Consider the following 14,202-nt stretch of genomic DNA (forward strand, 5'->3'; position numbering starts at 1 on the left):
TGACCCCTGTCATAGACAGAACAATGGATGCCTTCACAACAATTCCTGGGTGTTTACACCTTGATACAGGAATATAGAGTTAATAATGATGTGCTCCTGCCAACCTAGCAGTTCGAAAGCACGTCAAGTGCAAGTAGATAAATAGGTACCGCTCCAGCGGGAAGGTAAACGACGTTTCTGTGCACTGCTCTGGTTCGCCAGAAGCGGCTTAGTCATGCTGGCCACATGACTTTCTGCGGACAAACGCCGGCTCCCTCGGCCAATAAAGCGAGATGAGCGCCGCAACCCTAGAGTCGGTCACGACTGGACCTAATGGTCAGGGGTCCCTTGACCTTTAATGATAATGTGGGTAAGACATGTTGTGCTACCAATCAAAGTGAATAATGTATAGAAAGCATAAGAGGTTTGTTTCATCAGGATACCTCAATGAGCAGCTTCACCGACCCACTGCAGCTCTTCCTCCCCATAAAGGGGGGACAGTATTGGATGAGCAATGCTGTAACTATTCCTAGGCTGCAGCCCTTCTCCATAACAACCAGAGCACGGGCCAGATGCAGTAAGCCAGCCTGTATTCAAACAGCTTCTTTTCAGTCGCTGCTTCAAGGGCTGGCCTGCTCTGGCTCGCTCACGGCCAAACAATGAAGAATAGAGCCCTCACATGTCAGGCATTGGGGGGAGCCATTCTGCTCAAAGCCCACCTCGAAAGAAAACCCCTTCTACAGAAGTGACATCACAGCTGCTCATTTTGATGGGAGAAATAGAGTACACTGAGAAAGGAAGGGAGCTGTGAGGCCTGTCTAAACCAAGATAGATGGTCCATTGGCCTGATGCAGCAGGCTCTTCAAACCATCTAACATGACAGGATGTAAGGAATGGGAAGGAGTCACCTACCTCTCCTACTAATGCATCTGAGAGTTGACAGGCTAGGCCATCAGGTCAAGAGGCTCACAACCAAGAATTACTTGGCAGGTAATGAGTTCTGACGTTGCTTACTTTAAAAGTCAACCCTAAAGGGCTTAAGCAGGCATCAGAGCTTCCTCAGTCATCATGGCCAGGATCCAAGGAGACACTTAGGTTCACACAAGGGACGTGCACTAGCTCAGCGGAATATTCACAGGCTCTCTCCCCCTTGACTCTTCATGCAGTTCCACAAGCTGTTTTGTCAATCCTCTTCGATTTCAGCTTGCCACACAGCCTTGGGAACTGCTGCCTGAACATGAGCACTAGTTTCCCAATTCTTTAGATCCTAATGAATGTAGTGTGCTTTATTCCACAGTTTATTTCAGTGGGGAGTTGGTCAGAAATTTCCAGAGTTGAATTCACAAGCATAATCTGCTGTATTAGATGTAACCCTAACAGTGCATGTGTCTATATGTGCAATGTACACACCCCCCTCTGATAAAGGGAAGGATTAGGAGGGGATGCAAATGGGTAGCATGACAAAATAACAATGATTTAGTGGATCAAACCTGGGAAGGGATCAAAAGTAGGTCAAGAAAAGAATAATTTGTGTTTTGGAGAATGCTAATGTTAAGATAGTCACAAACTGTGATTGCCTTTGAAAAGTAGAAATATGCAGAGATTCACATTGATGTGGGCTATATGCAACCGATCCTAACACCTTTAGTTGTGGTAAATGCCTGACAATTTGCTGTGTGGGGAAGCAGAAGAGAGAGAGAGGCAGGAAAATATTGTTACTCTTACAGTGCAATCCCCTGAATGTCTTCTCAGAAGTAGATCCCATTAAATTCAGTGAAACTTATGACAAAGAAATATATATAGGATTGCAGTCTCAGGTGTGTATGGGCTGATGTAATGGAGATCCAGAAGGCATTTGAAATAACTACCTTTGCATAAAGATAGGTCTGATACATGGACTTATTTCAAACAGCAGAGCTTAGCTTACAGAGAATATGAATGTGCACTGTATTTGAAAAGCATTTAACAGGTAAATAGAAGCTTGTTGCATTTTTATTATGAAGCACATCCAGCTGAGGATAAAACACTGTTTGAATCCTTGGGGTTCAAGTTGGGTTACATTTAACAAAAGAGGACACTAATTCTCTGCACAGGGAGCTTTCAGTGGCAAATGTCTTAAATAGCAGCCCTCAGTCAGAAGACTTCCATCCCCCTACCCCCCCCCCATATTCCCAGGAACAGATTGTATATTAGAAGTTACTACATCCCACAGTCACTGAAGAAATCCTTATAGGAAATGCCCACATTTCAGTGTTTATCAGTTCAACTTGTATCTGAAGAACCTGTATTGATTGCCTTTCACATGTCTGATACTGAGAAATACTCTAACCAAGCTAAATTAAGCTCTTTGCGCTTAAAAACAAATTCAGCCAAAAAGATATTAATCCCCTCTGTTAGAGGTGGAAAATACGATATAGATTTGTCCATGGGAGGCAAATGGTGCTCCCCTGCCCCTCGAGAAAGAGGCTTGGACTCTGCACACCTGCTTCTGGAAATGCACATTTTAACATTCTGAAGAGGGTCGAATGGAGGATGGTGTCGTAGGAGGTCACCCACTCAAAGGGAGTTAGAAATCCTCGAATGAGCAATCAGATCGAGGGCGGGGGTGGGCTGCAAGCGGATAAACAACAGAAGAAGGCGACACCAGCCACTTAGCGAAGAAGAAGAAAGGCGCGCCACGAAGAATGTTGTTTTGCATTCCCTTATAAGTTGATTCGGGGTGCGGATTCCTCAAGGTCTTTCGCTCCGCTTTATAACCCTGGGAGATTTCCAGAATAACACAGCGCTCTGTTTTGTTTTTCTCCTTGGAAAGCCGGTGGGTGGGGGGCCCCATTGGCTCGCTTCTGCACGAAGAAGGCAGCAGCGCGCACCTAGAGGCTGAGCGTTGCATGGGGAGAAAGAGCGCGCTGTGGACAAGGAGAGGTTGTTCGGGCCACCACCCAAGGCCGGCGAGGCACAAACGCCGAATGCCCTCGCTCGGATCTCGCCTGCGCCTCCCGCCCCCTCCCCCTGAAGCCCACCGGGACCGCGCAGCTCCACCTACCCCTCCCTCCCCGTTGCAACCCAAATCTCCCCTTGCCTTCCCGTTACGAAAATCCTAACCAGGGGCTTCAGCTCGGCGGCCCACCCGGGTGGGATCATCACCAGAAGCCTCGGGAAAGGCGGGGGGGCTGGGGGCTCCGCACAAGCCCGGGAAGCGCAGATCGGACCCTTGGAGAGCAATGCCAGCCCGAGAATCATCGCTACCCCAGCCCAGGGCCCTGCGGCTCACCGTGATCCGCGGGATGTTCTTCTTGCCTTGGTACGACATCTTCCCCCGCAGGCCTTGCCGAGCGCGGGACGGGGGGGTGGGAAGGGGTCACGGGCGGCAACGACGACGAGGGGCCTTTGTGGGTCCGGAGCGCGGCCGGCCGAGGGAGCAGCGGCTGGCGCCGGCGGATGGCTCTGTGCTGAGTGGCGCCGCGTGTGCGTGCGCGCCTCTCCGCCCGGCGGATTGTTCTGGCAAGGAGGGAGGGAGGGCGGGCAAGCGAGAGCGAGCGAGCGAGCGAGAGCAGCTCGGTGGCTCCCCCTGCGCCGGCCGCCCGGCAGCCTTGCCGAGTGAGCAGCTGCCTGATTAGCATTCCACGCCCGTGCGCCAGGCAGCGGCAGACAGGGCCCCAGACGCGTAGGCAGACAGCTCCGCCGGGGCCTCTCCAGCGAGCCCGGCCCGCCGCAGCAGCCACGGCCCTGTCCAACAAAAGCCTGCGCCTCCCCACGCCGGCCAACAAAGGCCACGTGGCCGAGCCCTCTCTCTCCAGGGGCCAGGCCCTCGTCAGCAGGGGGGCGGCTGGCTGGAGACGCAGCCCAGGGGGCTTTTGTGTTTCCCGGTTGGCGCTGGGAGCTGGTATAGACGCAGCCGACTCGCCGGGGCTGATTTGGGAGCGGGAAGTTAGATCACCTGCCCCCCATCCACCCCGCTTCAGATCCGTATTTCAACCCTTGCGTTGGATTGGGACTTACTCACCCCGAGTTTAACTTGAAAGCCAATATCCTTGATGTCGGTGGAACCGGCTTCCGAGTGACTAGGACCACACGCCCGCAGAGCAGCAGGGGTGCCAACTTGAATAAAATTTTGGGGGGCGCAAGTAAACCCTGCCCCGCATAATCGATCACAAGACGCAGCACATACACCCCATTTGAATGGCAATGCCCATCAACTTTGAGGGTCACCGGCCCCTTCAAATATTTTATGGGGAGGGGGGACGAAGTCCCTAGGAGTTGAATCCTATGCAGAGCAGTGTTGTTGTGTAGCCCCAAACAGGCGGGTGCTTCCCTACAGCGCTGTCATCTGCACGTCCATTCAAAAGGAAGCCCCGTTTTGTTTAACTTTTCCAAGTGTATTTCAGGTTTAAGTGAACCTCCGTTTCAATATAGCATCAGATTCTCGGGGCAACCAGCTCAGCCCTGGTCAGAATTTTCCTTCATAAGCACCACCGGGTGTTGAAGACAGAGATCTGGTTAGGATCCAATAATAAGGGGATCCTCTGAGGAATCAGATGCACTTGGCGAGGTGCTGTTTCAAACGCCGCGTAATTCACTAAGGAATTCTCTGTCGCGCGATTTAATTGGTGACCAGTAGCTTAGTATTCCGGTTTTGTTTTTAAGGATGGGATAAATTCATGCAGAGGATATCTCTGCTCTAAGGGGTCCTGGCCACGAGCGATGGGTCGTCCATATTCCGAGGAAATGTGCCTCCGAATAATGGGAGGCCTTGGAGGCAAACAAAAGGAGCGGGCTCCTGCCTTTGTGCTCTGCCTGTAGGCTTCCTGAAAGCATCAGTCTGGCCACTGATGGAAATGCAAGTTCCAGGTTAGCTGGAGTCTGGATGTGATCCTGGAGGGCTCTGCTGTACGAGGCTGATGTTGTAACATTAAAGATGTGTCGCCTGAGTTTTGTTCGTTTACCTCTTCCCTCCACACCCCCCTTTCCTTTCGTGTCCTATCTTTTTAAGACTTTAAATGGGCGTTTTGCTGGGCTAGATAACGGGGTATAAGTGTTTTGCAGTAATAAGTAAAATGTGCCACTCATTTCAGAGAACAAAGAGAAAATATGCATGCCTGTTCAGAAGCAGAGTTCAAGGAAACTTACACCAAGGTAAGTATTCTTTATTTTTATTTAGAATTGCAGCCTTAATCAATAACTTGCAGGGCAGCCAAGTGGCATTTAGACTGGCGAACGAAACCTCAGTTCTTAAAGCTTTGTGCTCAAATTACCAGGAAAAAGAGATTGTCACAAGAGACTCCCTCCCTCTCCACTGCACCACGTGGAAAGTAGTTTATTAAAAACCATTTATCAGCATTAAAGTGGAAGAGAAGAGGGGCATTCTGCCTTGCTGCAATTCCCACTCAGATGTAGGAGGTGTGGTTGTGTGTGTGTAAAAAGAGCCCGCTGGATCAGGCCAATGGCCCATGCTGGTGGCCAACCAGATGTCTATAGCAAGCCCCCAGGCAGGATCTGAGCGCTGCAGCCACTCTCTCCTCCTGCTGCTTCCAGCAACTAGCATTCAGAAGTCTACTGCCTCCACAGAAGATAGGCGTCAAGGCTAGCATTCTGGGTTAATATAATCTCCAGCCCTAGCCACAAACTCCGCATGGCTCCTGCTACTGGGAAGAAACACCTGGTCCTACCTTTTTAAAGGGCATTTTGGGTTGCTATTCTATGCCAATTTCCCCCAAAGTATGCCTCATTGAAATTCCTATGCCTATCTACTCAGAAGTAAGTCCCTTTGAGTTAACCCGGACCTACCCTACAGTAAATGTGCAAAGCATTTCAGCCTTCCCATCCAATTCTTTTATTCATATTAAAATCAATAAAATGACTCCCATTGGCTGTAACATAAGACCGGGTCTGTTGAATCTCACAGCAGCAGAGGAGATTTCTACGGATCCTGCACGCTGACTCCGATGTGCACTCTGCCTTGGAAAGAGATTGAAGAGACAAAAGCCAGGTCCCCGGTGACGCTCATTTGCGTTGCAAAATAACAGAGGACACAGTGCTCCTGCTCTACCTGTGGGGTATACATGGCTGCCTCGCCACGTTTAAAGAGGACGCTGGAGAAAGCCAGCCAGCCGTCTAAACGGGCTGCAGACGATTGGGAAATCAATCGCCACCTGGCGTCCCGATCAGTCCTCTTCGGAGGGCGGGAGGGGGACGTTTGTGACAGGTTTCGTGACCTCGGATGCGATTAAGAAGCGGCTGCTCCACTGTGAATTCCAAACCACATTCCAGTTCAGGAAATGCAGCTGGCTCTGTCGCTTGCTCGGAGCGGCTCTCGCGCCTCTGAAATCGAGGGCGGACGCCGAGCCGCTCACGGGTTTGCCAGGTCCTCGTCTCACGAGCTGAACCTGCGCGCATGAGCCGAGTCACTTCGAGCGCCGCCTACTTGGCTGGAAGAGACCCAGACGCTGGGCGCTTTCTGCCTGTTCCCGGGCCGTTTGGCTGATTCCGCTGAGGGACTGGCCTTTTTGCACGGGATTTGCTCATTACCTTCCTCAGGTCGTTAAACACATTCCTGAAACATCCCTGAAACATTTCTATGGGGGACAGACAGACAGAGCGCTGGTTCATCTTTATCCCGCACCCTCAAAAGTTTAGCCCCATAGCGCATCTCCTCCAATGACCGTTCCCAGCGCCTTCCTTCCCCCGTTACCTGATGGCAGCCATTGGATAATTCCCCCGCTACTCCAACTGACGGCGGCCCCGCGGGTGTGAGGATCGGGGTACTTTGGCAGCCGCTGCTGGCTTCGCTCTGCGCCTCCGACCCGCTGGAGAGCTGGCTGAGGTCCGCTCGACTGAGCTTCTGGTTGCTGCCCCCTCGCCTCCCTCCGCCGAGCGATTCGAAGTCCAGCGTCTTGTTTTCGAAGGCGCCCTCCACGTTGCAAAACATCCCTCCGTACTTCTGCCGGGGCTTGGGGCTGCAGGTGCCGAGGGCCGCGAAGTAATCGGGCACTTCCTCCTCTTTCTTCTCCGGCGGCTGGAGCTGCTCCCTCGGCTCTGCCATGGCTGCTAGGGAGGGAGGCCGCCTGCCTGGGACTGCTGGAGAGTGGAGCGAAGTGTTGCCCTCGGGGAGGGCTGGGGAACTAGCGCCGTGTGGGGATGGGGGTGTCACGGCAACGCAGGGGCTCAATCCGATTTCACTTGTCAGATGTAAACTCCTAGCCAGCTCCGCGCTGCGTTAGGCAGGTAACGCCATTGGTCTTCGCCACGAGCCTGGCTGGCTGGCTGGCTGGGAGCTGTCCACGCTCTGTGGTGCTGAAGCAGCCGCGCCGGAGGAGTTCATTAGGAGGACATCCCAGCGAGAGCCCACCTACAGGAGAATTTCCATCGCTGTCACTTAAACGCTGCTTTGCCTCTCGCGGGGGGTTGGCTCAACTCACCATGCATGAGTCGAGGTGGTCCCAGAAGAAGAATAAACACAATGGAAGTTTACTGACAGCCTTTATTGAATCAATTATTCCCTTACCAACGGAGACAGACACAAGAGATAACGTGCTTGCTTTTGCTCCATTAACAGTTTATTAAGGGATAGCCAAAGGCGTTTTGAACAAAAGCGACGCACTTTTGTATGTAGGGCTATAGAACATTTGAAGCCCAGTGCTTACACTTAAGTCTGTAAACCCTTGCCAACTACAATTCTGTAGATGAAATTTGAAGACTTATTTGAATGGAATGCATGTATTATGAAGCACATGATACACTGGCATACCTTGCATTTTCTCTTCTGCGTTCCTTTAATTTTCTTCCAGATATGTGCAAAAAGGTAGAATAAAAATTGTTACATTTTCATCACAGCTGCAGTGTGGTGTCTGACAAACAATTTGATTATACTATTTGTGGAAATATTTCGATGCTACCTTGTGGGATTTATTTATTTTTTACTAATCGTTTCATTTTGCTGATGGTAATTTAGGTCAGAATTCATATAAAAAGTAGGTTCCTCCACAGATTATTTAAATTTTGAGTTTCATTATGAATGAGATAACAGTACTCCAGTATACGATTTCTGCTTGCAACTGATGTCAGCCTTTGGGCAACAGACTGTTCTGTTTCACATACTTTATTCCCTTGTTGTTTTAGCTGATACAGGATTATAGCTCTAGAAACGAGTTACTAAACAGAATTAGGTCATTGCACTGCAATGCTGGCAGAAAGCTTGGCTCAAAGTTCTTGTTTTTAAAGCAAGCAGAAAGGAGAGACCCCTATTTATCCATGAACACAAAGTGATGTCTTACAGTCAAGACCTGTAAAATCTAATGAACATACATATCTAATGTACCTAATGTAAGAACTAGTTCCAGAATTATTAATCCAGTTGCTATGTGCAACTGCTCACACGAAGTAGTCTCCTATGGTCAGTGTGACACTCCCCAAATTCTCTTGGAAGATTTTGGAGGCTACTTCCATGAGCAGGAAACCAAGAATCACCATTTACAGAAATTGTGCTATATTCCCTTCCAATGGGCCACCATAATAGGAAACTTTAGAAAGGAGGAAGTGGGCTGCAGGTCACAGACCAGTCAATTACTTCTTTCTTCTCAGCAGGTATTTCTAAACTGTCAGCACATTGCTGTTGTCTTCACACCTCCTCAGCATATAGACTTATATAGACCTTTTTGTACACTAGGCATGCAAGTGGTAAAATAGGATAAAGATATGGAAATTGATTGAATGTTTCTTGGCAGGATACAGCTATTTAACCAAGTCATAAGACATTTAAAGAGATGTGTTGGGAGCTGGGTTGTCTATGGTTGGCTGTAATTGTTGCTATAATAAATGGAAATATTCTCTACAACAATCTGGAGCATAGTTTTTTGATGCGTGCTGATCAATGTGTAAACTTACTCAGATTACTCCATTGGTATAGTTCAAAAGCAACTGCTGCTGTTTACATGGTGACTTCAACACTTTTCTTGTTGTGATGCATGGAGAAAATCCATGTCTAGTCATTCATACGTTTAAAAGACTTTTTTAATTAAAAGTTTACAATAATTTATGTACTTTACAAATGAATAGAAAGTCTCTGATATATATAGCATATGAATCACAATACAAAAATATGTGTAAAACTTTGTACATATAAGCCTATTTTAGGCTCATCAATTATCTCTTTAGCACAGAACCAAACATTAAGTATTTAGGATATGATTATTATGAGATTACATTAGAAAACACAAGTAAACCATGGCATATTTTATCATGGAAGAAAACTATTGTATATGCTTTTAGTTTTTACAGACATTTACAGCAGCTGCTTAAATAAACTGTACACTAAATGTGCGGGTGTACTGTACATATTCACAATACGATTTCCTGAGTCTAAACTAAATCCATTACTGTTCAGAAACACACTCTGCACTGTAAGGGTTTAATGGTGTCATTAAAGATACAGGTTAATTTGGCACCTGTCCACCACAAATAACTTTCAGGTGCATTGGTTTTCTCCAAGATGACAGGTATTTATGTTAACAAGCTGTGTAAGGCACTCTGGGATATACTGAAGACTACAGATATTAAGCGAGCTGAATACTTTCAAATAACAGCCACAGTCCTTCAACAGCTTGAACCACAGGCATAAGTCTGGTATACATAACACACAGTCACTGACAAATTAAGCAGCAATTCAAATGGATTATAGTTTAGACGTGATGGCAAAACAATTACACAGAATATACATGTTCTCTAACTGATGAGCGCAAGTCATATGCCAAAGTAGTTGTGAACATGGTATATGATTATATTATTAAGGCTTTCTTGGAACTCTGGTGTTACAATTCAATGTAGTTACACATATCTTCTTTCCATATTGGCTATTGTCATATATCAGTAATTAAACTAAAAATGGTCCCAGCTATTACTACATGGGGTGAGTTGGGGGAGTGAGCATCCTTGGGTTTGTGCATCCTTTGGCACAAGAACCTTTACTCTCAAACAGCACTTATATGGATATTTCCCTCTCCAGATAAGTTCAGTGCATGGGATGCCTTCTCTGTTTACTTGAATGTCAGCAAACTTCCATTAGGGCCACGTACTATTCAAACAAGAAAATTGGTATTGTCCGCTCATTGGAGTCCATGGTTTCCTTTGGTAGCGTTCCAAAAATTAGCTATATATGGCATGTGAAATAATGGCAGTGCTTAAAACATGCAGCTGATGGGTTGGATGAATCTCTGCATTGGTGAAACATCACAAAACAAGATATGATGACAGTGGTGCAGAATACTATTCTAGCATGACAGGCAAATACTAGCTCTACTCTTTAGAACTGGCTTCCTATTAAACAGTGTAATTCTACGCATGCTTATTTGGAAGTAAGTTGCAGTGTGTTTGACGGTGTTTACTCCCTAGTAAGTGTGTATGATTGCAGCCTAAATTGCCTTCATATAGAATATGTTCTAGAAGGTTTGCTGTGCATACAGCTACACCCAAGTGATGGCTTCACTATAAATTTAAAGGGAGCATATCTTTTTGTGCATGCAAGAGACCAGTGTGCACATCAAGAGCACACTTAGTACTCTAGATTGGGCAACTGTAAATTCAATGTAGGCACCCCATCTTATTGGAGACAACTCTAGCAAAATTATATACAAATCTGTTTTTACTACTTTTAATCTCACAATAAACATAGCAGACCCATATAAATGCTAGAGAATTACATTGGATAAATGGAGCATATTATTCCTTGTTAATGCATTACCAAAGGAACAGTGAATTTAAGACATAATCCTAGGTACAGCTTCTTAGAAGTTTGTTCTAACAAAATCCATGGGATCTCCTTCCACCTTATGGACAGATACAAAAACATGAACACAAGAGCAGCTTCCAGAGCAGAATGGGAAGCTGGGGTTAGAAAATGAAATGTGTAATACACCAGGTAGTTTATGGAAGTACTTTCAGTGTACTCTACTCAGCTTCTTGGATTCTGGCCATTTACTCTAATCCCAAATTCCATGTTGATCTGCAGGACTGGAGATAAAACATGCAGCAGAGATGACCAGGGAAGCAATTCTGAAAGAGGCAAATGAGCACTATGACATTGTCTTGTGTGAGTCTCTTTGGGGAAACTTGCTTGTTCCTTCAGTTCCTCCAAGGATTAGCATTACTGGTGGCAGGGTAGTGCAGCAAAATATACTCCCAGCCCTGGGTCATTCTCTGAGGAATAAAGTGGCTACAGAGGTTGCAGAATTCAGCTTTACCTGTATTTGAGATGTCTTAGATTTAGTGGAGAGGCCATTTCCTGTATCCTACATATAGCTAATGGAGACCAGAGACAGGGCCTTTTCTATGGCCGCAGCTACATTTTCTGAGCTTCAGAGAAGATTCTTCTATGCAAGCAGCCTTTTGCCACACTGGCTTAGATAAGGGTCTGTGCTGAGTACAGTTGTTTCAAAAAAGCATGGCTTTTTTGCGTATTTGTTCATATAAGCCATCTTGGGTGGGATGAAAGCCTCAGAAATGTGGGGTAGAAATCTTAGAAATGAACAAATAAAGTGGATGGGGTGCAGTTTATTGTTCTATACAGATTACTGTGGTGATGACTCATTTTGGCATGTATGCCACAAGTCAAGTTCAAAGGAAGGGATGGTGACATTCTTTAATGGGCATCATGCTTCTGGAAGCTAATGCTATGTCACTATAACCCATTCGAAGCACTCTGCTGCTCGTACAGCATGCCTTAGGATTGAGTAACTAGCTTGATAAGATGCATATTTACTCAGAAGTAGGTTCTGAAGATTTAGCAGGGCTTATTCCTAGTTAAATTGTAGATAATTTCAATCTAAATGGCATGGCAAGCAATGTCTGAGCTTCATTTTGCTTCCCTTATTAAGGAAGTTCAGCTCTCAACATTTGCATGCACCATCATACAGACACTGGAGTTTTCCAGAATTTTATGTTATCAACATCAGCAATGTGAGTAAAGTGCTACTCATCATCAAGACTAAATTATTATGTTTAGAGTCAGTGAAAGAAAACCTCTTCTCTCTCTCTCTCTCTCTCTCTCTCTCTCTCTCGGGGTGTGTGTGTGTGTATGTGTGTGTGTGAATGCAATGCAATACATCGGAGTAACAGAAATCTAAATCACATTCATTGTTTGTACAAAATATCTGTTTCCATATAAACAATAGCATATTTATACACCATCACTTATTTACATGCTTCTCTGTCCTGTACAGATAAACTTGTGTTCATAAGTGTCAGGGCTACCCTAGGTCCCAGCTCACAAAGGACCAACGCTGCTTCGTTGTTAAGTATAAAAGTCTTTATTGAAGTTCAGTTTCACTTCCAGAGCCGCAGCGCGCAGCCCCACGTCTAAAGTGTCAGACCACTGATGCTCCGTCTGAGTCTCCTCCCCCCTGACACCAATTTAAGATCCTAGCCTTGCTCCACCTTCTCCGCTGCTCCTTCCTCCTCTGGGTCCGCCTGCCCGCCGGGGTTCCGCCCTTTCTAGCCTCTTCTCCCGCTGATTCCCCTGAGCCTTCTCCCTCCCTCCGGCGGGCTTTAGGAGCTGGTTCCCCATCCGGGTCTCCTGCTGTTCCGCGCGCCTGCACATTTGAACTTGGCGCGCGCGCCCAGCCAGCAGCTTTCCTCCTGACCGTTTCACTGCTGCTGCCACTGCTTCCCCCTTCGGGGGGGCTAGCTGCAACTGACCTCCCTTCCGTTCCCCCACTCTCCGATGGAGGCGTGGTCAGCCCTGACTCCCTCTCTGGAGGAGACGCTGGCCCTGACACATGTGACTCCTCCCCCCCACTATGCTCTGGTGGGGAAACTGGTCCCGATCCTCCACTGCTGCTTTGGGGTTCCCCTCTGGCTCCTTGTTTCTGGTGCGTCCCCCCTGGGACCCCCCTTGCCCTGACCATCGGCGCCCCCTTCTGGGAATCTTCTGATTCGCTGGAGAAGCTCATGGAATCTCTCGGGCCACTGTCATACTCCCCTACGCTGCCCTCAGATTCTTCCCCTTCGCTCTCCCAATCCTCTCTCCCCAGTGCTCCTGCTCCTGATTCCCTGACAATAAGGAAGAAGAAAGAGAGAATGAAAGTGGAAATTGGCAATTCTAGGGCCATGAAATGGATATATAAACATATACATATAATGCAGAAACACAGCTGAAAAAGAAATGTATTCTAGCCAGTTTCCAAATACACTTGTCTTTACATTCTCAAATCTTATCAAGTGCATCCTGTATATCCAGGCCACTAGCAGCATCTTAATCCCTAAGTACAGCCAGGCATTTAATTTAAGGCATTTTGAAAGATGCCTGCATTGTACATTCTGTCACACTTCCATATGATTTGATCAATGCCAACTCTTGCCTCTAACCAAGATGGTAAAGAAGATGCATATGGGGCTGCCCCAGAAGCAGGGATCTCCCATTCATTTAAAGATAAGGAGAACACTCAGTTAAGGTAACACACATGAAGTTCCTTTGCCTTTGAAGAAAACAAAAACCCAAATGTGCACATGGAGCTGTGTGCATGCATTTGAAGCTTTTCCTTGTTGCAAGAGTAGCTGGATCAGGGCAAATGTTTGTAATCCAGTAGAATGAATACTGCATGCACAAAGCAGTCAGTGCACATGGATTGGTTTAAATCCACATTATTATATTTTTTTAAGCACCTTATCTGAAGGTAGAAGTGTGGGTCCTGCTGGAATTAGCAGAAAAGTAGTTAGTTGTTATGGAGAAAAAACTGAGTGTAGCTCAGGGATAGCAGCAAATGAGTAAATCATCAGTCAACCATGGGCATAACCCTTGCCAATGTATTTTGATGGGAGAGTTAGGCATGTGCTTACCATATTCACCTGAATATAAGCCTCACTTTCCCCCCAAATTCTGACCATTAAAAGTTAAAGCGCGGCTTAAATTCGCGACCTTACAAAAATTGGCTTTTACGATATGGCTGCTGAAGCAGACATACGGTAAAATGGAACGGGCATGAGTGCCTGCAGAATTTTAAGGGAGCAGCTTATATTCGGGTATTGTCTTTTTCTCTCCCCTCCCCTCCCCGAATTTTAAAGATGTGGCTTGTATTTGGGTATGGCTTATATTCGGGCCAATATGGTAAATATCTCACTCAATGAAAAGAAATGGTTGTTTAAAACTGCAGGCCTACGCACACTGCCTACTAGAGCATACGTCCTACTAAGTTAAGCACTTACATCACTAGGCAGAAGTATTTAACTCAATGGGAC

General features: G+C 46.8%; 1 protein-coding gene and 1 long non-coding RNA gene across 3 annotated transcripts in view; one reads left to right on the forward strand and one right to left on the reverse strand.

Annotated features, from left to right (window-relative positions):
* Positions 1–7,194, reverse strand: part of DPYSL4 (dihydropyrimidinase like 4) — a 32,769-nt gene extending 25,575 nt beyond the window's left edge. The window contains exon 1 of one of the 2 annotated variants that reach the window (XM_053388854.1): positions 6,668–7,194. In XM_053388854.1, the coding sequence (XP_053244829.1) occupies positions 6,668–7,018 (351 nt within the window). In that variant the 5' untranslated portion in view covers positions 7,019–7,194. Of the gene's footprint in view, positions 1–3,250; positions 3,663–6,667 lie in introns of those variants that run through there. The other variant, XM_053388855.1, reaches the window with a different exon arrangement.
* Positions 3,874–14,202, forward strand: part of LOC128414101 (uncharacterized) — a 29,178-nt gene continuing 18,849 nt past the window's right edge. Inside the window, exons 1-2 of the long non-coding RNA XR_008330579.1 lie at positions 3,874–4,103; positions 5,052–5,112. This is a non-coding gene — a long non-coding RNA (uncharacterized LOC128414101). The remainder of the gene's footprint in view (positions 4,104–5,051; positions 5,113–14,202) is intronic.

This window comes from Podarcis raffonei, chromosome 5 (assembly GCF_027172205.1).
Source record: "Podarcis raffonei isolate rPodRaf1 chromosome 5, rPodRaf1.pri, whole genome shotgun sequence".
NCBI lineage: Eukaryota > Metazoa > Chordata > Lepidosauria > Squamata > Lacertidae > Podarcis > Podarcis raffonei.